The following is a 24,945-nucleotide window of genomic DNA, read 5'->3' as shown; positions in this document are numbered from 1 at the left end:
TATTTAAATGTTTATTCTTGGTGAACAAATCTTGTTTATCAATTGAATTATTATTAGTTGATCAATTGATTCCAGTGTACCTTCGACATGGCACAGAAGCATCAAATTCTTATTTTAAAGTCTTTGAATTCATCTCCCGTATATCAAACCAAAATACGTCATTCCAAAGAGACACACACGCAACAAAAATACCCCAATTTTTTAAAATTACCTCCCAACGAAAGATATTTGCAAAATTGGTAAGCAGGTCACGGTTTGACCCCAAGTCTATCAGCAACAAGAGATAAAGTAAAATATTAATACATAGGTATACAAAAAATGAAAACAACACTTTACAAACCTCATGCGTCCGAATCACACCCTTTGATCAACCCGAATCAGGATTGCCCAGAACTTAAAACCCGAAAACTGAATGATCAGTCAAATACAGAGCCACAGTTATGTTTTTATACAATAGGTTCGAAAAGGTGTACATTGGCATATAATTAGAGAAATAAGTTTATATAATAAAATGAATAGAGTTTTATTGAAAAATAAAATACAAATAATCAATAAGACATTCGTTTGTAAATATTGCAAATTAAATGATGAGATAAAATGCTCTTCGGTAGGATTTCCAGTGCGGTTTTACAAATCTAGGCTTACGAAATAGTAACCACTAACATCCTGTAATAACAGCAGGCGACATAATGTCGAAGACTTCTTTAGTTATCCCTCCATTATCTGCAAGTAAAAAAACAAAGTGAATTTTTATCCTCCATTTTTTTTTAAAAATTAGCCGAAATTCATTCCTACAAATTTTGAAAATTGATTATATAGAAAAGAGAATATTTTGATAAAGCCATGATACTGAGATACTAGTACATAATAAGGCCCTTAAAAATACACGAAGATACCAAAACTATATAATAACACAATGTGACATGCAAACATTGTTTGACCATTCACGGAGTTTATATAGTCAATGATGTGGTATATCCCGAGGGTATATCAATGAGTTCGATGATACTATTTTTATTTTCAACATCAATTTTCAGTCATTATCGAATAGGATTAGCCCCATGTCATGTATACTATCGTTATTCATCACGTGATAAAGATCATAACCGTGCTTATGATTTTCGCATCAGGGTTGACAAGTCGCTGTTGTGAAAGCTGTGTATTGTTCAAAAACTAAAATTTCATTAGCACTGTTAAAGTTGAAATAAATGCGATTTAAATTGTAGTAATGGTAAAATTTATTTTGTCTTGTTATTCTGTTAAATTCTACTAAAATTTTTATAAATCAGACTCCTACACTTTAGACCTCGAGATTATTTCAAAAATACTACACATGTCTGTCTGATAAACACTTGTTTTTGAATTTGTTTAATTAGCAACATGTATCTGACTTTATCCTTTACCTTTTCCACCACTCAAAGCCTGGAATAATGTTCGTGTTAGTGTTTCATTCTCAAATATAGCATGAATTTCCTCCTCAGTTATAAAACCATCATTGTTTTGGTCGTAAAGTTCAAATCTACATGGATTGGCTCTGATAGATAGATAAAACATTGGCTGAAAAAAAAAAAAATTAAAATTACATGTATATTATTTATATATATTTACTACAAGTTTGATCGTTTATATCAATATACAATGTTATTTCCATTGTTTTATGCAATGAAGGTCTACATATAATAGTAATGCTGCAGCTGATTTAATAAGTTTATGTAAATAAATCGAAAAAAAACTTCGGTTTCTTTATAGTACAATCTAAATAAAATTTGGATCTATTATAATTTCATTCGTATAGTTCTGAAAAAATATTCAATTTCATGATGTTTGATGTATAGGGAAAACGGTAGTATTACATTTTCCCAGCATTAGGTTGGCCTTTTGTGTACCCAAGACAGGGCGTAGGAAGTCAACTTAAGAACGCTGTGATTGGATGTATTAAAGGGTACAAGTTATTTTTTTATTTATCTATTAATAGCTGCAGTGTGTACTATATTTACAACATAAATTTTAGAACCTATTGAAATATTTTCTAGAGAATTATTCGAAAATGTTGCATAATTAGTAAAGGTTGAATCAAGTGCATTTGGTTACTATGCAATTATTCTAAAAATAGTAAAATCACGTGAAGGCCGCGTGGAGTCTGCATGCACAAAGCGTGATAGATATTGTTCGGAACCAAATTGCGTTCTGAAATTCTCTTGACTTTTTATTACTTTAACGTATTCCCAATCATTTATTTATTTAGTATATTGATATATAATAAAGCCTGACGAAAGTTCATTCGGTTGTATCTGGATTGTTCTTAATTACGCGGATACATCGGAATTTTTCAATCTAAAAATTCTGAAAATCAAGTAAAGGCTGCTTGGAGTTTGCATGCAGCAAAAAAAGTGAAACCTTTGGGGGAACAACGTCAAAGTAGCATGTTCTGACAAAATATCAGACTTAAGTGAAATGTTTTTGACATCTCTTTTGAAAAAGGTCAAAATGTCTGCCGTTGATATGGACACAGCAAAATTTGAAAAGTGAAGCATTCACCGCCTTCAACAATGAGAAAAATCAAATGCATTATATTTAGTTAGAATTTGTTTAAAAAAATATGAAAAGTGAAGTATTTACGGCCTTCAACAATGAGCTACCAAATGCATTATATGAAGAAGTTGCTTTAAAAAATATGTAAAATGAAGCATTTTCGACCTTCACCAATGAGCTTATAGCAACTGTTGCTTAAAGAGTGTTTCGATGGAAGTCGCGAATTTCTGTATTCTTCCCATTATCATGTTATTGGTTTGTATTCTTTATTTTTGTTTAATTATTTTGTTTAAATTTCTTTATACTTTACCACCCTATTAGCCTCAATTTTTTTTATATTGGGGTATAAAAGCGTATAGTATGCATTTACAGTTTAAGATGCCATAAATAAATTAATATAACTTCTGACACTACAAATTCTGTTCATAAGATATTTATTTAGGCGCTCCATATAAATAACATGATAAGAATCAATCAAGTTCATATGGACAGGTTAATCTGACATTTTTCTATAAATAGAGAATCAGGTGAAAGCTGCATGGGTTCTTATTATAGGACATTAATCACGACCAGGTCAAAATGTTGCATAATTAGTAAAGGTTGAATCAAGTGCATTTGGTTACTATGCAATTATTCTAAAAATAGTAAAATCACGTGAAGGCCGCGTGGAGTCTGCATGCACAAAGCGTGATAGATATTGTTCGGAACCAAATTGCGTTCTGAAATTCTCTTGACTTTTTATTACTTTAACGTATTCCCAATCATTTATTTATTTAGTATATTGATATATAATAAAGCCTGACGAAAGTTCATTCGGTTGTATCTGGATTGTTCTTAATTACGCGGATACATCGGAATTTTTCAATCTAAAAATTCTGAAAATCAAGTAAAGGCTGCTTGGAGTTTGCATGCAGCAAAAAAAGTGAAACCTTTGGGGGAACAACGTAAAAGAAGCATGTTCTGACAGAATATCAGACTTAAGTGAAATGTTTTTGACATCTCTTTTGAAAAAGGTCAAAATAGCTGCCGTTGATATGGACACAGCAAAAATTGAAAAGTGAAGCATTCACGGCCTTCAACAATGAGAAAAATCAAATGCATAATGCTTGGAGTTTGCATGCAGCAAAAAAAGTGAAACCTTTGGGGGAACAACGTAAAAGTAGCATGTTCTGACAGAATATCAGACTTAAATGAAATGTTTTTGACATCTCTTTTGAAAAAGGTCAAAATAGCTGCCGTTGATATGGACACAGCAAAAATTGAAAAGTGAAGCATTCACGGCCTTCAACAATGAGAAAAATCAAATGCATTATATTTAGTTAGAATTTGTTTAAAAAATATGAAAAGTGAAGCATTTACGGCCTTCAACAATGAGCGAAACCAAATGCATTATATAAAGAAGTTGCTTTACAAAATATGTAAATGAAGCATTTTCGACCTTCACCAATGAGCTAATAGCAACTGTTGCTTAAAGAGTGTTTCGATGGAAGTCGCGAATTTCTGTATTCTTCCCATTATCATGTCATTGGTTTGTATTCTTTATTTTTGTTTAATTATTTTGTTTAAATTTCTTTATATTTTACCACCCTATTAGCCTCTATTTTTTTATATTGGGGTATAAAAGCGTATAGTATGCATTTACAGTTTAAGATGCCATAAATAAATTAATATTACTTCTGACACTACAAATTCTGTTCATAAGATATTTATTTAGGCGCTCCATATAAATAACATGATAAGAAACAACCAAGTTCATATGAACAGGTTAATCTGACATTTTTCTATAAATAGAGAATCAGGTGAAAGCTGCATGGGTTCTTATTATAGGACATTAATCACGACCAGGTCAAAATGTGGCATAATTAGTAAAGGTTGAATCAAGTGCATTTGGTTACTATGCAATTATTCTAAAAATAGTAAAATCACGTGAAGGCCGCGTGGAGTCTGCATGCACAAAGCGTGATAGATATTGTTCGGAACCAAATTGCGTTCTGAAATTCTCTTGACTTTTTATTACTTTAACGTATTCCCAATCATTTATTTATTTAGTATATTGATATATAATAAAGCCTGACGAAAGTTCATTCGGTTGTTTCGGGATTGTTCTTAATTACTCGGATACATCGGGATTTTTCAATCTCAAAATTCTGAAAATCAAGTAAAGGCTGCTTGGAGTTTGCATGCAGCAAAAAAAGTGAAACCTTTGGGGGAACAACGTAAAAGTAGCATGTTCTGACAGAATATCAGACTTAAGTGAAATGTTTTTGACATCTATTTTGAAGAAGGTCAAAATGTCTGCCGTTGATATGGACACAGCAAAATTTGAAAAGTGAAGCATTCACGGCCTTCAACAATGAGAAAAATCAAATGCATTATATTAAGTTAGAATTTGTTTGAAAAATATGAAAAGTGAAGTATTTACGGCCTTCAACAATGAGCGAAACCAAATGCATTATATGAAGAAGTTGCTTTAAAAAATATGTAAAATGAAGCATTTTCGACCTTCACCAATGAGCTTATAGCAACTGTTGCTTAAAGAGTGTTTCGATGGAAGTCGCGAATTTCTGTATTCTTCCCATTATCATGTCATTGGTTTGTATTCTTTATTTTTGTTTAATTATTTTGTTTAAATTTCTTTATACTTTACCACCCTATTAGCCTCAATTTTTTTATATTGGGGTATAAAAGCGTATAGTATGCATTTACATTTTAAGATGCCATAAATAAATTAATATAACTTCTGACACTACAAATTCTGTTCATAAGATATTTATTTAGGCGCTCCATATAAATAACATGATAAGAATCAATCAAGTTCATATGGACAGGTTAATCTGACATTTTTCTATAAATAGAGAATCAGGTGAAAGCTGCATGGGTTCTTATTATAGGACATTAATCACGACCAGGTCAAAATGTTGCATAATTAGTAAAGGTTGAATCAAGTGCATTTGGTTACTATGCAATTATTCTAAAATTAGTAAAATCACGTGAAGGCCGCGTGGAGTCTGCATGCACAAAGCGTGATAGATATTGTTCGGAACCAAATTTCGTTCTGAATTTCTCTTGACTTTTTATTACTTTAACGTATTCCCAATCATTTATTTATTTAGTATATTGATATATAATAAAGCCTGACGAAAGTTCATTCGGTTGTTTCGGGATTGTTCTTAATTACTCGGATACATCGGGATTTTTCAATCTCAAAATTCTGAAAATCAAGTAAAGGCTGCTTGGAGTTTGCATGCAGCAAAAAAAGTGAAACCTTTGGGGGAACAACGTAAAAGTAGCATGTTCTGACAGAATATCAGACTTAAGTGAAATGTTTTTGACATCTCTTTTGAAAAAGGTCAAAATGTCTGCCGTTGATATGGACACATCAAAATTTGAAAAGTGAAGCATTCACCGCCTTCAACAATGAGAAAAATCAAATGCATTATATTTAGTTAGAATTTGTTTAAAAAATATGAAAAGTGAAGTATTTACGGCCTTCAACAATGAGCGAAACCAAATGCATTATATGAAGAAGTTGCTTTAAAAAATATGTAAAATGAAGCATTTTCGACCTTCACCAATGAGCTTAAAGCAACTGTTGCTTAAAGAGTGTTTCGATGGAAGTCGCGAATTTCTGTATTCTTCCCATTATCATGTCATTGGTTTGTATTCTTTATTTTTGTTCAATTATTTTGTTTAAATTTCTTTATACTTTACCACCCTATTAGCCTCAATTTTTTTTATATTGGGGTATAAAAGCGTATAGTATGCATTTACAGTTTAAGATGCCATAAATAAATTAATATAACTTCTGACACTACAAATTCTGTTCATAAGATATTTATTTAGGCGCTCCATATAAATAATATGATAAGAATCAAACAAGTTCATATGGACAGGTTAATCTGACATTTTTCTATAAATAGAGAATCAGGTGAAAGCTGCATGGGTTCTTATTATAGGACATTAATCAAGACCAGGTCAAAATGTTGCATAATTAGTAAAGGTTGAATCAAGTGCATTTGGTTACTATGCAATTATTCTAAAAATAGTAAAATCACGTGAAGGCCGCGTGGAGTCTGCATGCACAAAGCGTGATAGATATTGTTCGGAACCAAATTGCGTTCTGAAATTCTCTTGACTTTTTATTACTTTAACGTATTCCCAATCATTTATTTATTTAGTATATTGATATATAATTATAGTTTTCGGAAGGTTATATATCTCTCTGAAGAATATATATGTTCAAACTCTTTTAGGTCATTTTTTAGTAGCAATAAACAAAAAAACTATGTTAATTGGACATGCTTTGATACTATATATGCCCATGAATTTTTTTTACTAGATAACATTTTTGTTCGCTTTGGGGATTCCGTGTATCGTCAGATTATCGGAATTCCAATGGGGACTAATTGTGCACCACTTATTGCGGACCTGTTTTTGTATTGTTATGAGTTACAATTTATGACAAAAATAAGCAAAGACCCATCGAAACAACATCTGATAAACAAATTTAATAATACTTTTAGATATTTGGATGATATTTTGGCTCTCAATAATGACGACTTCAGTATGTATATTAATGAAATTTATCCTGTTGAACTTACTTTAAATAAAGCTTATACTAACAATGACCACTGCCCTTTCCTCAATCTTGTTATCTATATCACTAATGGAAAGCTTAATACTAAAATTTATGATAAAAGGGATGATTTTTCATTTCCTATCGTTAATTATCCATTTTTTGATGGTGACGTTCCCTTGTCACCATCTTACGGTGTTTATTTCAACTTATACGATTCGCTCGTGTATGTAACAATGTTTTAGATTTTAACGAGAGAAATTTAGGTATTACTGAAAAAATATTACACCAGGGTTTTCGATATCACAAACTAGTCAAAACATTTACTAAATTTTATCATCGGTATAAGGACATCATTCGTAAATATAGCTCAACATGCAGACTTCTTATACGTTCAGGTATTTCACATCCAATTTTTATGGAAATATTCTTTATAAAGCACAAAGGTGTTAGTATTCCCCTCAGAAACTAACAAAACCTTTGAATAGACTTATTAAGAAGGGATATAATTACGATACTGTTGCCAAGTCATTACAGATTGCATATTTTGGCGTTAATATTGAGTCACTGGAAGGATTGTGCCTGATGTTCATATGATGAAATCATAATCTTTCAGTCAGTTTAATTGGAGTCTGGAGCTGGCATGTCAGTTAACTGCCAGTAGTCTGTTGTTATTTATGTATTATTGTCATTTTGTTTATTTTCTTTGGTTACATCTTCTGACATCAGACTCGGACTTCTCTTGAACTGAATTTTAATGTACGTATTGTTATGCGTTTACTTTTCTACATTGGTTAGAGGTATAGGGGGAGGGTTGAGATCTCACAAACATGTTTAACACCGCCGCATTTTTGCGCCTGTTCCAAGTCAGGAGCCTCTGGCCTTTGTTAGTCTTGTTTTATTTTAATTTCAGTTTCTTGTGTACAATTTGGAAATTAGTATGACGTTCATTATCACTGAAGTAGTATATATTTGTTTAGGGGCCAGCTGAAGGACGCTTCCGGGTGCGGGAATTTCTCGCTTCATTGAAGACCTGTTGGTGACCTTCTTCTGTTGTTTTTTTATTTGGTCGGGTTGTTGTCTCTTTGACACATTCCCCATTTCCATTCTCAATTTTATGGCTTATTATTTTCACTTTTCCAGGAACGATACCAACATATGTTAAAATTCTTGATCGAACCGGGAGTCTTCGAAGTTTTCGGAATTATGATTGTTGTTACATATGTATGAATTTTCAATAAAAGTGGTGTTTCACGAAATTCAGTGGAAAACAAACTCATGAGCGAAAACGAATTGACGATGCCATGGCAAAAACATGTTGGGTTTGCCTTTCCCATCCTGGTATAATGAGAGGCTATTTATCCCCACACCCGGTGCTCGATTTTAACATTTTTTAAATGCACAGCAGCACAGGACCATTACTACACGACGTAGGAACTACTAGTATTAGTATATAAGTTATCATTTCCGTGACCAATTCATTCTGTAATCGCAAAAAAAGCCAATTTCAGAATAACCCGATCTATACGGTGTATATGTATTTTCCTGCAATTGGGTGTTCTACTGTACAGATACAACCCTACAGATATCTCTATATTGTATATATATACTATATACAGATATCGGTCAAAAGCTCCGCCCACTACCGTACTGAGTATCGTATCAACCTGCGTGATCTCAGAACGTGTATTGCAGTCTCATTCCAATGACGTATCAAATGCGACTTAACGATTTCTTTTATACGTTCTGTTTGATTTCAAACATTTCTTTAAAGCAATAAGAATCACACCAATTTTATGAAAACATACACACAAGAACAGCAGTCAATTAAGCGATGACAACTATCGATGCTCTATGTTCTTCAACTTCGTAGTTTATTTGGCCATTTTAACTTTTTTGGATTTAAACGTCACTGATGAGTCTTTTGTAGACGAAACGCGCGTCTGGCGTATACTAAATTTAGTCCTGGTATCTATGAGGAGTTTATTTACAACCACTGGGTCGATGCTACAGCTGGTCGGGAGATTTATTTCCCCGAGGGTATCGCAAGCCCAGTAGTCAGCACTTTTTGTGCTGACATAAATTTTCATTGATATTGTTAATATATTTATAAATTTACTGTTTACAGATTTTTTAATTTTTTGAAATACTAAGGCTTTTCTACCTCAGGCAAAGATTACCTTCGTACTTTATTTGACCTTTTAAACTTTTTTAAATTCGAACGTCACTGATGAGTCTTTTGTAGACGAAACGCGCGTCTGGCGTATACTAACTTTAGTTCTGGTATCTATGATGAGTTTATTTACAAGCACTGGGTCGATGCCACTGCCGGTGGAGATTTATTTCCCTGAGGGTATCACAAGCCTAGTAGTCAGCACTTTTTGTGCTGACATAAATTGTCATTGTTATTGTTATATTTATAATTTTACTGTTTACAGATTTTTGAATTTTTTGAAATACTAAGGCTTTTCTACCTCACGCATATATTACCTTAGTTGTATTTGGCAAAACTTTTAGGAATTTTGGTCCTCAATGCTCTTCAGCTTCGTACTTTATTTGGCCTTTTTAACTTTTTTGGATTCGAGCGTATGCACTGAGGAGTCTTTTGTAGACGAAACGCGGGTCTGTCGTATACTAAATTTAGTCCTGGTATCTATGATGAGTTTATTTACAACCACTGGGTCGATGCCACTGTTGGTGGAGATTTATTTCCGCGAAGGTATCACTAGTTCAGTAGTTAGCACTTTTTGTGCTGACATGAATTGTCATTGATCTTATTTTATCTTATTTATAAATTTACTGTTTACTTATTTTTGAATTTTATGAAATACTATTTAAGGCTTTTTTTTTACCTTAAGCATAGTTTGCCTTAGCTGTATTTGGAAAAAGTTTTAGGAATTTTGGTCCACAATGCTCTTTAACCTCGTACTTTATTTGGCCTTTTATTTTTTTTTTGGATTTGAGCGTCATTGATGTGTCTTTTGTAGACGAAACGAGCGTCTATCGTATACTAATTTTAGTCCTTTATCTGTGATGAGTTTATTTACAACCACTTGGTCGATGCCAATGCTGGTGGAGATTTATTTCCGAGAGGGTATCACAAGCCCAGTAGTCAGCACTTTATGTGCTGACATGAATTGTCATTGATATTGTTATATTTATGAATGAACTATTTACACATTATTTTCTTCCTAAGTTGATTTTGCAAAATTTTAGGAATTTTGGTCCTCAATGCTCTTCAATTTCGTACTTTATTTGGCCTTTTTAACTTTTTTGAATTCGAGCGTCACTGATGAGTCTTTTGTAGACGAAACGCGCGTCTGTCGTTTACTAAATTGGTATCTATGATGAGTTTATTTTCAAAACTTGAATGTGTATGATTGTGTAACAAAAACAACAATGTCATGTTTATTGAATGTCGAGTATGAAGCGTATGACAACTTACACACTCCTGTTTCAAATTGGAAAATGTTTTGTTATTTGTTTTTATTTTTGAATTTAGTTGTTATGTTTAAAATAGATAACTATTCACTTTGAGCGATGTATTATTGTGGACCATTCGAGATTCTTTTTTTGCGAGCCGTGTTCAGTTAAATGTGTGATAACTGTATCGTAATACTACACAGGCCTCAAGGGATTTCAAATCGAAAATAAATGCAAAACATGTGTTTTGTGTCCTTGAAACACAAATGATATACAGCATTAATTGCAGGATAAAAACACTAACTGTTTAATATCTTTAAATATCAGCTGTATTTGTACTCGACTAGAAAGAGCTAAAAGCTGGCATATTTCTTAACCTCGTACAAATACAGCTGATATTTAAAGACACTAAACAGTTATTGTCTATTTATGTCTAAAACAGAGACTCAGTCACTCTTAACAAGGGAGGGTGGTATGATAAATAGATATATCACATGGAGAATTATTTGCGAAAAATACCAATCGAAAAAACAGACACTGATGGTAGTATTACACCATGATTACACCTGGGACTATTATACTAACGTTTGCATAATAGTCCCAGATAAAACATATGTTTTAATTCAATATACTTACCAATGTCGTTGATCGTTTGAACTTGAAAGTAGCCTTGAGACCCACATTCCATTTACCCCCAAAATTGGTTGATCCTGATCCGCTGAATTTCCATCTTTTTCTGGTAAGATGGAGACCAAGGTTTAGCTTGGGTCCATTGTTACCATGTGATATTCCACCTGACCCGGACCATTGTGATGTACATGAAGCAATTAAACAAAACAGGAAACACACCAAAACTTCTATTTTCTGCAAAACCAAAAAAAAACCATGATAAAATTGAGATTGAAGAGGAATATGTGAAAGAGACAACAACCCGACAAAAGAGCAAACAGCAGCCACAGGACACCGAGCTCAGCGTTACATTGCATTGTTTTTAATTTTTAACGGCACTATTATTCAGATCTGAACATTTTTTTTTTGAAAATATGGTGTATCCCTCTCCTTTAACAAAGCCATATGTCAACTTTTGAGTTTTCACCCTTAATTTTAGTGGTAAAATTGTTTGTTATATAAATATGAATAAGACATTATTGTTTTGGTATGTCTAGAGGTTAAATTAAACCTATTTCAGATTACTTTCTGTGCTCTTCGATGTCAATTCAAGTCAAAATGTTATCTATTATTTGACTATATACATGTAAGTATTATGGTATGTTATCAAATAAGAATTGATAATTTAAAAAAAGTTCTTACCATTTTTCCGACTTGGGAGAGTATAAAGTCTTTATTGTATGAAGGTCAATTTTATCTTGATGTTTTTTTTTTTTATTTCATTCATTTATATATACTGTGGCTGCAATGGGATTGTAAAGGTTATAAAGTAAGAAGTAAATCATTTGTAATTTGAGGTTGACATGACAAATGATCCATTATGATTGACGTAAGAAACCGCTTATTCGCGGAGCTTTTGTTTTAAGTAATTATGAATTTATTTTGAATATAAAATTTAAGAAACGGGTAGAATAATAATAAGTACATTTACATGCCGCTTAATACAGGATTTGTGATTTTTTTTTAAATTAGAAAAAAATAAAAAAAGGAAAGGTGAACGAACTCATTAGAATAACTTATCTTTTTTAATACAAATATTAATAACATATATTTTTATGTCATTTATTTAAATTGTAAACAATCTTTATTGACGTAATACCAGACAATCCTCTAGCAAGGAAATAGAATGGGGATTTTTTTTTTTTAAATTCTTATACGCCTTGAATGACCGATTTTTATAACTCAGAGATTCCACCAAGCCTTGAATGAACACATTTTAACTTCAAGAGGATAACCAGGTATGCAAAGTTAGTTTTCTTTCAGTTAATACCAAAGTGTTTTCAAATGAAGGAGATCAAACTGATCCTGCTCCTCTATATTTTACTCTGTTTCAAAATCACTTAATACACTTTTGCTATACTTCCGTATTCAGTGTTATATTTATTTTTATTCCGATAACCTTTGTGAATATAATGGTATGGAGAAAACGATAACAACATAGTTACCCTCATGCACAATGATGGTGAAACTTGAGATTTACATGTAAATATTAAAAAATGTACCTAGGTGTTCTTTCCAATGCGTGTCTAGACGGTGTTAAACAATCTTTACATTCTTTGCAGTCACTACGATATCTGAGAGGTTATTCCATACTTCCACTACTCGGTTAATAAGTAAAGTAGTATTTTCTTGTGTCTAGTCTGCTTCTATTATTTTTGCCAATTTCATCGAGTTGCTTCTTGTCGTCGAGCTAGTGCTACGAGTGAAAAAGCATTCTGTTACCCTCAAACTACAACCCCTGATGTTATCTTGTAGGTTTCTATCATGTAGCCTCTTAGCATTCTAAATTTTAAAATAGGGAATTTTCAGATTTTTCAACCGTTCTTCGTATGGCAGATTTTCAAGGTTTGGTAACATTTTTGTTGCTCCACGTTGGTCGCTTTCAATTGTCTTTATATATATCTTTCTTTTCGTGCGGGTTCCATACACTACAAGCATATTCAAGATGAGGACCGGCGAATTAGATAGTAGACAGACGTTTTTATAATCTAATGTTTAAAAGTTCTTCTTATAATTCCTACTAGTTGGTTTGCTTTGGTGACTCGTGTCGGTATGTATTTGTCGAATTTCAATTTGGAGTCTTTAGTTACTCCTACATCTTTCTCTGATTGGACTGTTTCCAGTGTAGTGTCAGACCACCGTTTGTCAACATTTTACACTTGCTCTCTTGTCCAGTATTGTGTTTGGTAGAAATTGCTAGTAGTTTGCATTTGTCTGGATGGAAACGTAAAATCCATTTTAACAACATTTCAACATACTATTAATGTCATTTATGGTGTTGTTAATTTACCTGTTTAAAGCTCTATTTAGTTTTGTATCATCTTCAAATATGTATACAACATACTATGCACAAGATGGTCAATTTACCTGTTTAAAGCTCTATTTAGTTTTGTATCATCTTCAAATATGTATACAACATACTATGCACAAGATGGTAATCCGTAAGTAAAGATAACAAACAGGATTGATCCAAACATAGATCCTTAATTGTTGAATACCACTAGTAATGAGTGTATTTTTTTAAAGACTTTTTTTCTGTCATCTATATAATATTTCATATGTAAACAAAGTTATTTTCTGTGATATTTGTTTTTATTCTGAAAATAAAGCTTGTTATGTACAGGTTACTTAGTTCCTCATATATTTCGGAGGATGAACGAGATGTTTTTATATGTTAGGAAATGTTTTACTCGAACACACTCGGTATGACTCATGGTGACCGGTGTAACAACTCTGCAGTTGTATCGACCGTTCAAAACATTTAATTAGATAATAACTTGTTCGGCTTGATCTTCTCAAATTAGATTTTATAGTAGTCATGGGTATGGACATGGAAAAGGACATACAAAAGTACAATCTTTAAAATGTGTCAAATCAAGAGTTAAGTTTTCTTTTATCATGTATTCTTCGATTTTAAATTCGATTTATAAATGGTCAATTTAAAGTTCGTGTCTGTTTGGGTTATGACTGTGGAAGAGCAAATACCGCGCTATATAAAGGCAGCTGTTCAACAGTCCTAAACCATAAAGAGAAAACAAATCCGGGTTACAAACAACTCAAACCGAGCCAAACACATCAACTTTAGGAGGAAAATATCCGAACAACAAAAACACTGATCTGCAAAAGAACAAAAGAAACACAAACAAAAACAAACACCAACATACATAGAAGTTGGTATATATATGACATGTATGTTATGGCTAAATAATTGCAATTAAAACATTTTTCTCCTATTATTTTCAAACGTGATGGTATTGACACAGCCTATAAAACATTAAAAATGTATCATTATATGATATACTGCAGGTATTAATATAAAGAACGGGTGTCTTCTCATGGTGAAACGAGAATTTTTTTAACTGTAAAAATTCATAGTATTTATAGTTATATATAGTTTTCATCACAATTTAGGCTGTCTGGTCTGTCCAAATGTTGAAACTCCTACCTAGACCTAGCAGTGTAGTGATCAATGATGTTCATTGTTAGTCGAATGAGATTATCTTAGTGTGGCATGAAGATCTCAAATATCGAAAGGTAGGAGATTCTTGCTTAACAACAAATGGAAGTTTTTAACGACATTGACTGGCTATACAGCTCTCTCACGGTCGGCTCGGTGCCCGAAGTCGTTTTGTGAGCATTTAATTAGTTTTGCAGTGGGTCAGGAACAGGTTGAAGGTGCAATTTTGGCGAGCGGCCATCTTGGTTTTGCTGAGTTGATTTTGGTTTGTTTACTATTTTTTATGTTTCCAGTTGATACTCCACAATGGTTGTTTTCAGGGCAGTCCGCTAACCACGACGATGTGTAATTGGTAGACGAAACATTGACTCTGTAGTAGATGACTGCAATTGTACAGTTTACAATTGACAAACCACGTTACACACAGCCCTTGGACGTCTAGGCAGCATGTGACACTCACCCATCCACAATAGGTTTCAGAGTGTCGCTGACGCGGGTCTACTGTAAGGGACGTCTTAAGCCTACTAGTTTGTCGTTGAGCCATCTGAGCAGCGTAACATGTTGTGGCCAACGGGTGATCAGGAGCTGATCCAGCATGTCCTTTCAACTGTAAGCACTGAGACGTGACTGAAAACGATTGACACAACACCGTTTACATTGTTTAAACCCTTATATATCGTTTTCGTTTACATCGTTGACATCGTTAACATCGCGATGTATACGATGTTTATACGGTGGTGTGTCGACATCGTGTACATTGTTTGAACCCTTATATAGTGTTTACATCGTTAACATCGTGATGTATACAATTTAAAAAAAAAAACAATTGTGTTTACATTGTATACATTGCCATACATAAACAATGTTAACACTTTTTTGTGTCAAGTAAGAGACATACCATCATTTTTTTTTATATTGTTGTCAAAAAAAAACCCATAAAAATGCAAACTGTATACATGAATCTACAGACTTTATTGAATAATATTAATGAATAAAAAAAAATAATGCGAATATTTTCAACATCACCATGTAAACGATGTGAACGATGTAAATACAAAGGTATAGACTTGGTACACATTATTTATACGATGTTGACGATGTAAACGAGATAAAAACGATATTGTCAACATCACGATGAAAACAGAACGTTATAGAGTCGATAAACAACATAAACATGATGTTGACACGATATTATTAACATTGCGATGTATACGATGTGATCGATGTAAACAGAAAGGTATGGGCTCTGTATACAATATAAACACGATGTTGACACGATACTGTCAACATCTTGATGTATAAGACGTGAACGATGTAAACACAAAGGTAAACCTTTGTTCCACAACATCTTTACAATTTTGACGATGTAAAAATGATATTGTCAACATCACGATATATACGATGTAAACAGAAAGTTATAGAGTCGATATACAACATAAACACGATGTTGATACGATATTGTCAACTCCACGATATATACAATGTGAACGATGTTAACAGAAAAGTATAGACTCTAAAAATACAACATAAACACGATGTAAAAACGATATTGTCACGATGCATACGATTTCAACGATGTAAACAGAAAGTTCTAGGGTCGATATACAACATAAACACGATGTTTACACGACATTGTTAACATCATGAATATACGATGTGAACGATGTAAACACAAAGGTATAGAACATAAAAATAGGATAGAATGTAAACACAATAACGACACTTTAAAGTTGACATTGCGATGTTGACAATACCGACAAAACATCGTGCACTGAACATACTTCAATTTTCGTCACCATACACAATCCCATCCGATTTCTCTCGAATGTAACCTAACGAATTCAACTTATTACCGGATTTGTTGTTACATGATAAAATTGAGAAAGGAAATGGTGAATGTGGTAAAGCGACAACAACTCGACCATAGAGCAGACAACAGCCGAAGGCCACCAATGGGTTTTCAATGTAGCGAGAAGTCCCGCACCCGTAGGTGTCCTTCAGTTGGCCCCTAAAAAAAAATATATACTAGTACAGTGATAATGGACGTCATACTAAACTCCGAATTATACACAAGAAACTAAAATTTTAAAACATACAAGACTAACAAAGTCCAGAGGCTCCTGACTTGGGACAGGCGCAAAATTGCGGCGGGGTTAACCATGTTTATGAGATCTCAACCCTCCCCCTTTACCTCTAGCCAATGTAGAAAAGTAAACTCATAACAATACGCACATTAAAATTCAGTTCAAGAGAAGTCCGAGTCCGATGTCAAAAGATGTAACAAAAGAAAATAAATAAAATGACAATAATACATGAGCAAGAATTACGGATGCCGCAAATAGTGCAGGATCGACTTCAGTTTGCATGATGTACCAGAACTCTTAAAAAAACAGATTGAAATAAATCAAGCAATAGGATCGACACAGAAAGTTATATTTAGGCCTCTTACATTATACAAATCTCAAGTTTTTAATGTGCAAAACACAAATAACATATGAACTATAGTCCAACAGACAAAGAAGGATCAATATAAAAACGACACGAGATTTTTGTTCTGTCTATTTTTTTTCACAAGTATTTTTTTCTTGGACATTGGTAGTCCGAAAGACACGTACAATAGGGACTTATGTCTGGTTCTGGCGGGATGTATAAAGTATGGTTGATAAGAAAATCATTTATATCCTGCACGCTCCCTGGTCATTTAGTAAGAGATCCAGTACATATTAGTGCTGGGAATGATAACAAGTCTTCCATATACACCTCTTCTTTAAGTAGTCATAGATGACCCCCTTTTTTTTTGTCGAAACATATTTTAGATGATCAGATATATATAATGTTTTGAATACCCAATGAAATACAGGTGACATATAGTTAGCCATTTGGACTTTGATGGATTAAATTACTCAATTATTAAATTCTCAGGCCTCATATTCTCTATTGTTACGTAGTAAGCTAACGCCACTGATTTTTCTTACTTAAGCAACACAATGGGTGCTTCGTGTGGAGTAGGAACTGCTCATCCTGCCGGAGCACTTCAAATAACTATCGTTTTTTGGTAAGGTTCGTATTGCACAGACACAATTTAGTTTTCTAGTATTTGATGGTTTGTTATTGTCGTTTTGTTCTGGTCATAGTATTGTCTCTTTCTATTTAACTTTTGATTTATGAGTGCTTCCCTCGTATGTTCTCTCTTTTTCCCCCTTTTTACTCTGGCGGATATACACACTGGGCATAGGAATAAAAAAGAAATGTATATATTTTAACATTTTATTTGGATTAATTTTTTTTAATTATTTTTGTTTAAGTCCACTGCCATGTTTGCCAACAACTCTCTCGTTAGCCTTTATTGTAGGTGAAATGATCATCGTCCAGTACTGGTATTTCTCTGTTGCATTATGTACTGGTAAACTGCTTGTGCTGAAAAATAAATAAATCATAAAAATAGTGTATGTCATTACCAAATATATTCATTTTCCAATTTAAATAGCATACATACACACACGCATGCATAAAATGTAATTTATAGTAATGCAATTTGAGATTACTTGATTCCACAATATGATTGTGGTGTTGAGGTGAAGTTTTAATGTGTACTGAACTAAAATGATGTCAAATGCGCTTCGAGTCCTTATGCTTCGAGATAGACCGGGAATTCTTCTATCCTCCATTTCTCAAAGGTATACTTTTTATTCCAGACCCTCCTAGAATGTAGTGCAATGTTATTCCCAACCCTCGGTATGTATCATTCCGTATACCAAATCATTCTGCTTATTTTACTTACGTGAATAGCCTTGTGTTCTTCTACCAGGGTGGTCACAAACTGCGTGTGGTTGGTCGGCATCAAATCTCTGGTTACCCCGACATTCCAGACCTACATAGCTGCAAATCTGTCGAACTTGTTGCTAAAAATGTAAAAACCTTGTTATTATTATTTCAATAATAAAACATATCAGCATAACTCGACTGTCTTGTACCTTGAACTTAGTACTGTACACCAAATTTATTTTTTCCACCATTTCAGTCACATGTCGAACAGCGTATATCTAAACATATAACTGGACCCATTCTTCAATAGATCAATATATGTGTCGGTGAATTATGCCCCTCATTATAGATGTTAACTAATTCAGCTTATTGCATGTTTTCAGCTGGGTTTTTTTCCGTCATAGTACTGTCAGTTTCTCTTCGAACTCGATAAGTTGTTTATGTCGCTAGCCTTCTTCTTTGTAATGCGTATATTAAGATTTTTTAAAAATACTATGGATAGATATATTTTGTAAAATGTATTTTAAGTATTTTTGTTCGACTTACCGTACAGACACTATTTACTATACTTGGATCACTTTGTAAATGGAAACCAGTTGTGGCAAGAATACACTGCAAGTAGAAAAAACCAGAATACATTTGCTGAACAATAGTATCTCCTGTTAAGCCAAATCTTATATATATACATAATCTTGTTCTGCTTAATATTACAATACATTTTATCCTTTTTTGAAGACCTTCAAATAACATCAATAATGAAGAACATAAAATAATGGTACCAAATATGCAGCTCCTTTGTTTAGAATAGAGTCGATGTTGAGATTTAAATTTGAAACCCCGTATATTACTGGACGTCTAAATCTACCGCCCTCCATTCCCAACATCTTGCGATGACCTACTACTTGATGAATTGATTAAATTGTTATCGCCCTTGCATTTGTATAATATACTTGCCACTGAACTGTAAGTAACCACAATCAAGTAACCCGTGACCAACTATTCTATAATTCTTGCAAATCGGAAATAATGTCCCTTTATTTTGGAGGAAATAAGAATGGTTAAGCCCCCCCCCCCCAAAAAAAATAAATAAATAAAATTAATATATTATATATGAAAAATATATATATAAAGATCGTGTTATTTAGGTAACTGTTTAATGTTACGGCTTATTCTACACGTATTTTCGAACAATGATTCACATTAATTTCTCCTTATTTTCCTTCATGTGGTCGTGTAAGTTTTTAAACATATTAAAAGTTAAGGTCAAACATCACTATTGTGTTCAAACAATTTGTTAATGTATTCTTTATATGCTTTTATTTGTAATGAAAGAAGGAAACATGTTTTTTAACATGATAAAATATGTCAACAATTTAAATTAACAATTGAAGCATAAATGACAACACAATATACTAGACTCAACTTAAATGTCCGTAATTTTTATTAATTTCTATTTAAATACACGTGTACTACAATATGTATAACAAATCTACAAGATATGTTTTCGATATGGGTATACTTAGTTTATTTGCTTAACGGACTAAAATATGATGCTTCATGTAGATCATTGTAGATCATTACATAGGATGGCTTGTACATTGTACACCAGTGCAATTAGTTCACTATTTAAAACAAGCTGTCCAAATACAAAAGTTTAAAGACAAAACATTCAAATGGCTTTCCTTAGGAAACTACCATTTGATTTCTAAAGGGAAGGGAGCTGGGAGTTAGTTAGATATTTTGTTCTATTAAGAATTAATGATTTATAATTTTGCACAAGATAGGATGAAAATTAATATTCTGCAACACAAAATGCAGCAAACAAATAAGTGCAAAAGTAGAAATAATTTTCGCGCGAAATAAAAAGCATGCGTAGCTACACTGAGAAGAAAGGAAATGATGTATCTAGAACCAACCCCCTCTCCCACAAATTGTTGTATGTGCTCCCCCTGAGAACTGTCTGCCGTTACTTTCTTGGTGTCTTATAGTAAAACTATTCTCTGTACTAGATCATGAACCTATCACTTACATCAAGATTATAGTTGTTTACTGGGAATGATTTATGCATTAGTTTTATGATCTTGCATTCTAATGTGATTGATTGAAAATAAATATGTATCTATAGAACATGAAAGAAATTTAATTGTCTCGTTATTGTTATGATTTTCACCCTTACAGTACATACATGAGTTTGTCTTGAAAACATATTAAAAATATAATTTATTAACCAATAAAATAAAGAATGGAAATGGGGAATGTGTCAAAGCGACAACCGCCCGACCATAGAACAGACAACAGCCGAAGGACACCAATGGGTCTTAAATGTAGCGAGAAACTCCCGCACCCGAAGGCGTCCTTCGGCTGGCCCCTAAACAAGTATGTATACTTAGTCTAGTTCATGGTTTAGTGATAATTGACGTCATACTAAACTCAGAATTATACACAAGAAACTAAAATAAAAAATAACACAAGACTGACAAAGGCCAGAGGCTCCTGGCTTGGAACAGGCTCAGAATTACGGCGGAGTAAAACATGTTTTTTGAGATCTCAACCCTCTCCTTTACCTCTAGCCAATGTAGAAAAAACAAACGCACAACAATACGCACAGTAAGTTTATTTTATTGTGCTAATAAATTAAACTTTTTTTCGTTGCATATCTTTTAAAAGATATTCTCTCATTTCGAAACGCGCAATAATAGTTAAACTGCAAAATCGATAAGCAACATACTTATATAATTATCAAGCTCATACACATATACGTAAGGATGATTGTTTCTTGTTGCTTAACGTTTAGTTGCAATAGTCCATGCACACCCAGTACGCAAACAATTTAGTCATATACCTAAGTAAGTTCTGCAGTGAATCGACTGGGGTGAATTGTAGGAAATTTGGACCATTACTTTCAAAAATGCACAAAAAAAAGATATGTGTGATATACACATAGATTTAGCATTGAAACAGTCACCCAGAAACCCATCAAATAGTTTTTGCAGGGGTTAATAATTATAGATTAGAGAGCATTGTGCACCCTTCACACGATTTATATCTTTATCCAGGGGGAAGGCGTATAGAAATTTGACAAAAGGTTCTCATTTAATATAAGGGACGATAACTAGCTCGTCTGAGGATGTAAATTAATTTCTTAGCCTAAAAATATGGTTTTGATAAGAACTGAATTTTTTAATTTGTTTTCATCTTGCTACTTTAAGCTCATACTTTTTAATTTTGGGGGTTATCTTGCATATCATTGATATTATTAGTTAATTTGTAAAGTGGAATAGCGGTATGTACAATTAATTGTTATACTTTAACATTACACACGAACGAATAGGTTATTTCCAAAACTTGCATGGTGTGCATTTATAGATTTATATAATATGTATAATACAAATAAAACTTTGAACAATTTCGAGCGCCCTAAGCGCTTTCTAGACAACCCGCAATCCTACTCATTTAACAGCAAAAAGATGTATTAACAGATAAAAACGTTGTTAGACTTGTGATATAATTTAGGGAAATCCAAAGAAAAGTAAAGTTATAGAAATATAATCGTTGTACTTTAAGGAGCCCAAGATTTGTGTATACCTTGATATATTTTTATTGCAAATTCACAGTTTTAAAACTATTTGATTTAAAAAAAAATTCATATCTGACTCAAAAACTACCACATGCGACGTACAGATGAAAAATGAATCAAAAACTATCCCATGCGACTTTCAGATGAAAAATGAATAATGGACGTACTTGAGCGCGGTGTTTACTAGATAAGATTACGCTTGGTATCATATGTTGGTGTTCTAAAATACAAATTATTTTTTTTCATATTTTTGCGAAAATTGTACGCAAAAATCATGCTTTAAGGATATTAAATTAAACATTAAAATGGACTAGTCGTTTAAAGATAGAAAATTTAAATAAATTTAATACTTACAATGGTCAATACTAAAATCAGAGAACGAAACATGATGGTTCTGCACTTGCTAATCACACACGAAAGACTGAAACAATATAACTATCAACTACACCCTATGGATATGTTTATATCAGAGTTTAATGATCGCTCGCTTCTTATAACATTGTGAAATGTCAAATCGTTCCGCGATTGACGTATAAGGGGTTACATGTATAATAATGTTTTATGTAATATTGACATTTTGTCAATCACTCATTATTAAATAAAGAATATTCTTTTTGTTGAGTAATTTCAGTGGTTGTGGTAAACAAAGGAAAAAAACGTTTGAGTAAATAGGGAAATGACGCTGTAGATGTTGAGAAAAAAATATCCAAAAAGGAAAACAATATTTACAAAATAATTTGAACTCTATTGTAACTAAATTTTATAAGGGGGAAGTCTATAAAGATAACTTACAAAATCAAACTTTAGAATAATCATATCAACCAACGGTTTATTTAAGAATTGAATATATAAAAAAGAAGATGTGGTATGATTGCCAATCTTGATCTTGATCTTGATAGGTTTACGGTGATACATCCAAGTATATTTATACACCGCGCGTGCGTCAAGTTATTTATTTAAGTTGCCCCCCCCCCTTACAATTTCACTAAATGTTTTAGCTGGTTCTTCTGCTGTCTGAATTTTGGTGAAGATATCCGGTGGTAGTAGGTTCCAGTCTTTAATGGTATTTGGAATAAAGCTGTATCTTAACGTGTCTGTTTTTGTTTGAAGTCTGAGGAAATGTTGACTGTGCATGTTCTTGGTTGTACGGGATGGTTTTTTTCAGTTGGTCAGATGGTAAGTTTGCTTGACCGTGTATATTCTTGCAGAAAAGAATTAATCTGTTTTGTGTACGACGGTCTTTTATTGAGGGTAATTGTAGCTGATCTAAAATCGCTGTCATACTTCCTAGTTCGTAATCAGTGTAGTTTGATGTTATAAACCTAGCCGCTCTTTTCTGTACATTTTCCAGTTGGTCTTGGAGATATAATTGATGTGGGTCACAGGCAGTGCTTGCATATTCTAGGAGAGGTCGTATCAGTCCTTTATAGGCCTGGAGTTTAACTTCAAGTGGACATGCGGATAGGTTTCTTTTTAGTAAACCTAATGTCCTGTTAGATTTATTTCATATCTCCTCTATGTGCGTACCCCAGTGTAGGTCATTCGTGATGTTAACTCCTAGATATTGATGTTAAAAAATGGAGTTCGGTATTTTTCAAGGTGTATTTAAATGATGTTGTTTTCTTCTTGCGATTCAATGTCATCATGTTGCATTTAACTGGTTGAAAACTCATTCCCAATCTGTCGCCCAGTTACCAAGGGTATCTATATCCTTCTGTAGTTCAGCACAGTCATCTTCAGTATTAATTTCTCTGTAGCATACACAGTCGTCTGCAAACAGTCTAATTTCTGATGTTAAGTTATCTGCTATGTCATTGATATGGACCAGAAATAGGATTGGACCAAGAACCGTTGCTTGAGGTTCTCCTGATAGGACTGATGATGTTTTGGATTTAACTCCATTTACTATCACACACTGAGATCTTGTAGATAGAAAAGCGTCAATCCAATTCAAGATGTTTTTGGGCACGCCATATTTGTGAAGTTTACTTTTTAAAAGTCATGTATAACGTTGATAAGTTGTGTTAAACAGCTGTGTCTTCTTCTAAATGCATGTTGTCGGCTATTTAGGATGTTGTGTTTTTCAAAGTGCTGCATTAGGTTTGAGCAAATGATGTGTTCTAGTAATTTAAAAGTGATGCATGTTAGGGAAACTGGTCTGTAATTGCTTGGGATGGTTCTGTCGTTCTTTTTGAATAGGGGGCATATAATAGCACTTTTCCATTCGTCTGGGATGGTTCCTCTGTCGATGGATTGCTGGAAAAAGTGAGCCATTACCTCTGATATGTTAGGTGCCAGTTCTTTGAGTACTCTTGGATGTATACCATCAGGGCCCATCGCTTTTGATGCATCAATATTTTTTAGTATATTCTCTACTCCCTTGGTTGTTACTATGATGCTTATCATTTTGTCTACAGGAGGAGTTTGGTATGGAATAGATTTATATTCTGTCTCTGTATATACACTTGTAAACTGGGTGTTCAATGCCTCAGCTTTTTGTTGGTCTGTATCGGCGGTCTTATTATCATGAGTCTTAAGTGGTGGTATTTCCTGTTTGTCTGCTTTGTGGTTGTTGATATATTTCCAAAAGGATTTAGTCTTGTTTTATATCGCCTATTAAGTTGCTGACGTAGTTGTTGTGGGCTAATTTAATTTCCTTGTTAATATTGCGTCTTAATTCTTGCCATTTCTTTTTATTCTCATGCTGTTGTTTCTTTTATAGTTGGCATGTGTTCTGTTCTTTCGCTTTATTATGGTCTTGATTTTATTATTTATCCATGGTATTGACTGGTTTCCTTTTAATATTTTAGTTGCTACATTTAGTTTGGTGGTTCCTAGTATGAATTCTTTTATCATGTTCCAGTTTTCTTCCCCATTTCTGTTGTTTTGATGGCCGTTGAAGTATTTGTCTCTGGTAAAGTCCCATGAGTCATCTCTCATCTGATT

General features: G+C 33.1%; 2 protein-coding genes across 2 annotated transcripts; both read right to left on the bottom strand.

The window, feature by feature from the left end:
* Window positions 1–609: 609 nt before the first annotated feature.
* LOC134705794 (uncharacterized) lies at window positions 610–16,290 on the bottom strand. Its single transcript, XM_063564510.1, has 5 exons — window positions 16,284–16,290; window positions 15,118–15,284; window positions 11,168–11,395; window positions 1,404–1,557; window positions 610–723 (listed from the first exon to the last, which is right to left on the bottom strand). Exons 1-5 carry the CDS (start codon window positions 16,288–16,290, stop codon window positions 659–661), a joined length of 621 nt encoding a protein of 206 aa, XP_063420580.1. The 3' UTR covers window positions 610–658.
* Window positions 16,291–17,910: 1,620 nt separating this feature from the next.
* On the bottom strand, window positions 17,911–22,514 carry LOC134705167 (uncharacterized). Its single transcript, XM_063563920.1, has 4 exons — window positions 22,354–22,514; window positions 18,969–19,034; window positions 18,439–18,559; window positions 17,911–18,074 (listed from the first exon to the last, which is right to left on the bottom strand). Exons 1-4 carry the CDS (start codon window positions 22,384–22,386, stop codon window positions 18,019–18,021), a joined length of 276 nt encoding a protein of 91 aa, XP_063419990.1. The 5' UTR covers window positions 22,387–22,514; the 3' UTR covers window positions 17,911–18,018.
* Window positions 22,515–24,945: the final 2,431 nt, after the last annotated feature.

Source organism: Mytilus trossulus, chromosome 2 (assembly GCF_036588685.1).
Source record: "Mytilus trossulus isolate FHL-02 chromosome 2, PNRI_Mtr1.1.1.hap1, whole genome shotgun sequence".
In the NCBI taxonomy this organism is placed as follows: domain Eukaryota; kingdom Metazoa; phylum Mollusca; class Bivalvia; order Mytilida; family Mytilidae; genus Mytilus; species Mytilus trossulus.
The sequence above is the reverse complement of the archived record's forward strand: the minus strand, read 5'-3'. Positions and strand labels throughout refer to the sequence as shown.

Excerpts from the sequence above, each read along its gene's own strand:
- LOC134705794 (XM_063564510.1), bottom strand. Across the intron at positions 11,396-15,117 it reads CTGAAACCTATTGTGGATGG|AAAATAGAAGTTTTGGTGTG; the intron begins GTGAGTGTCACA and ends TTGGTTTTGCAG. Across the intron at positions 724-1,403 it reads GGCTTTGAGTGGTGGAAAAG|ATAATGGAGGGATAACTAAA; the intron begins GTAAAGGATAAA and ends TTTTACTTGCAG.
- LOC134705167 (XM_063563920.1), bottom strand. The coding sequence starts at position 22,386 with ATGTTTCGTTCTCTGATTTTAGTATTGACCATT. Across the intron at positions 19,035-22,353 it reads TGATTTTAGTATTGACCATT|TGTATTCTTGCCACAACTGG; the intron begins GTAAGTATTAAA and ends TTCTACTTGCAG. Across the intron at positions 18,075-18,438 it reads AAGAACACAAGGCTATTCAC|CACAAGCAGTTTACCAGTAC; the intron begins GTAAGTAAAATA and ends TTTATTTTTCAG.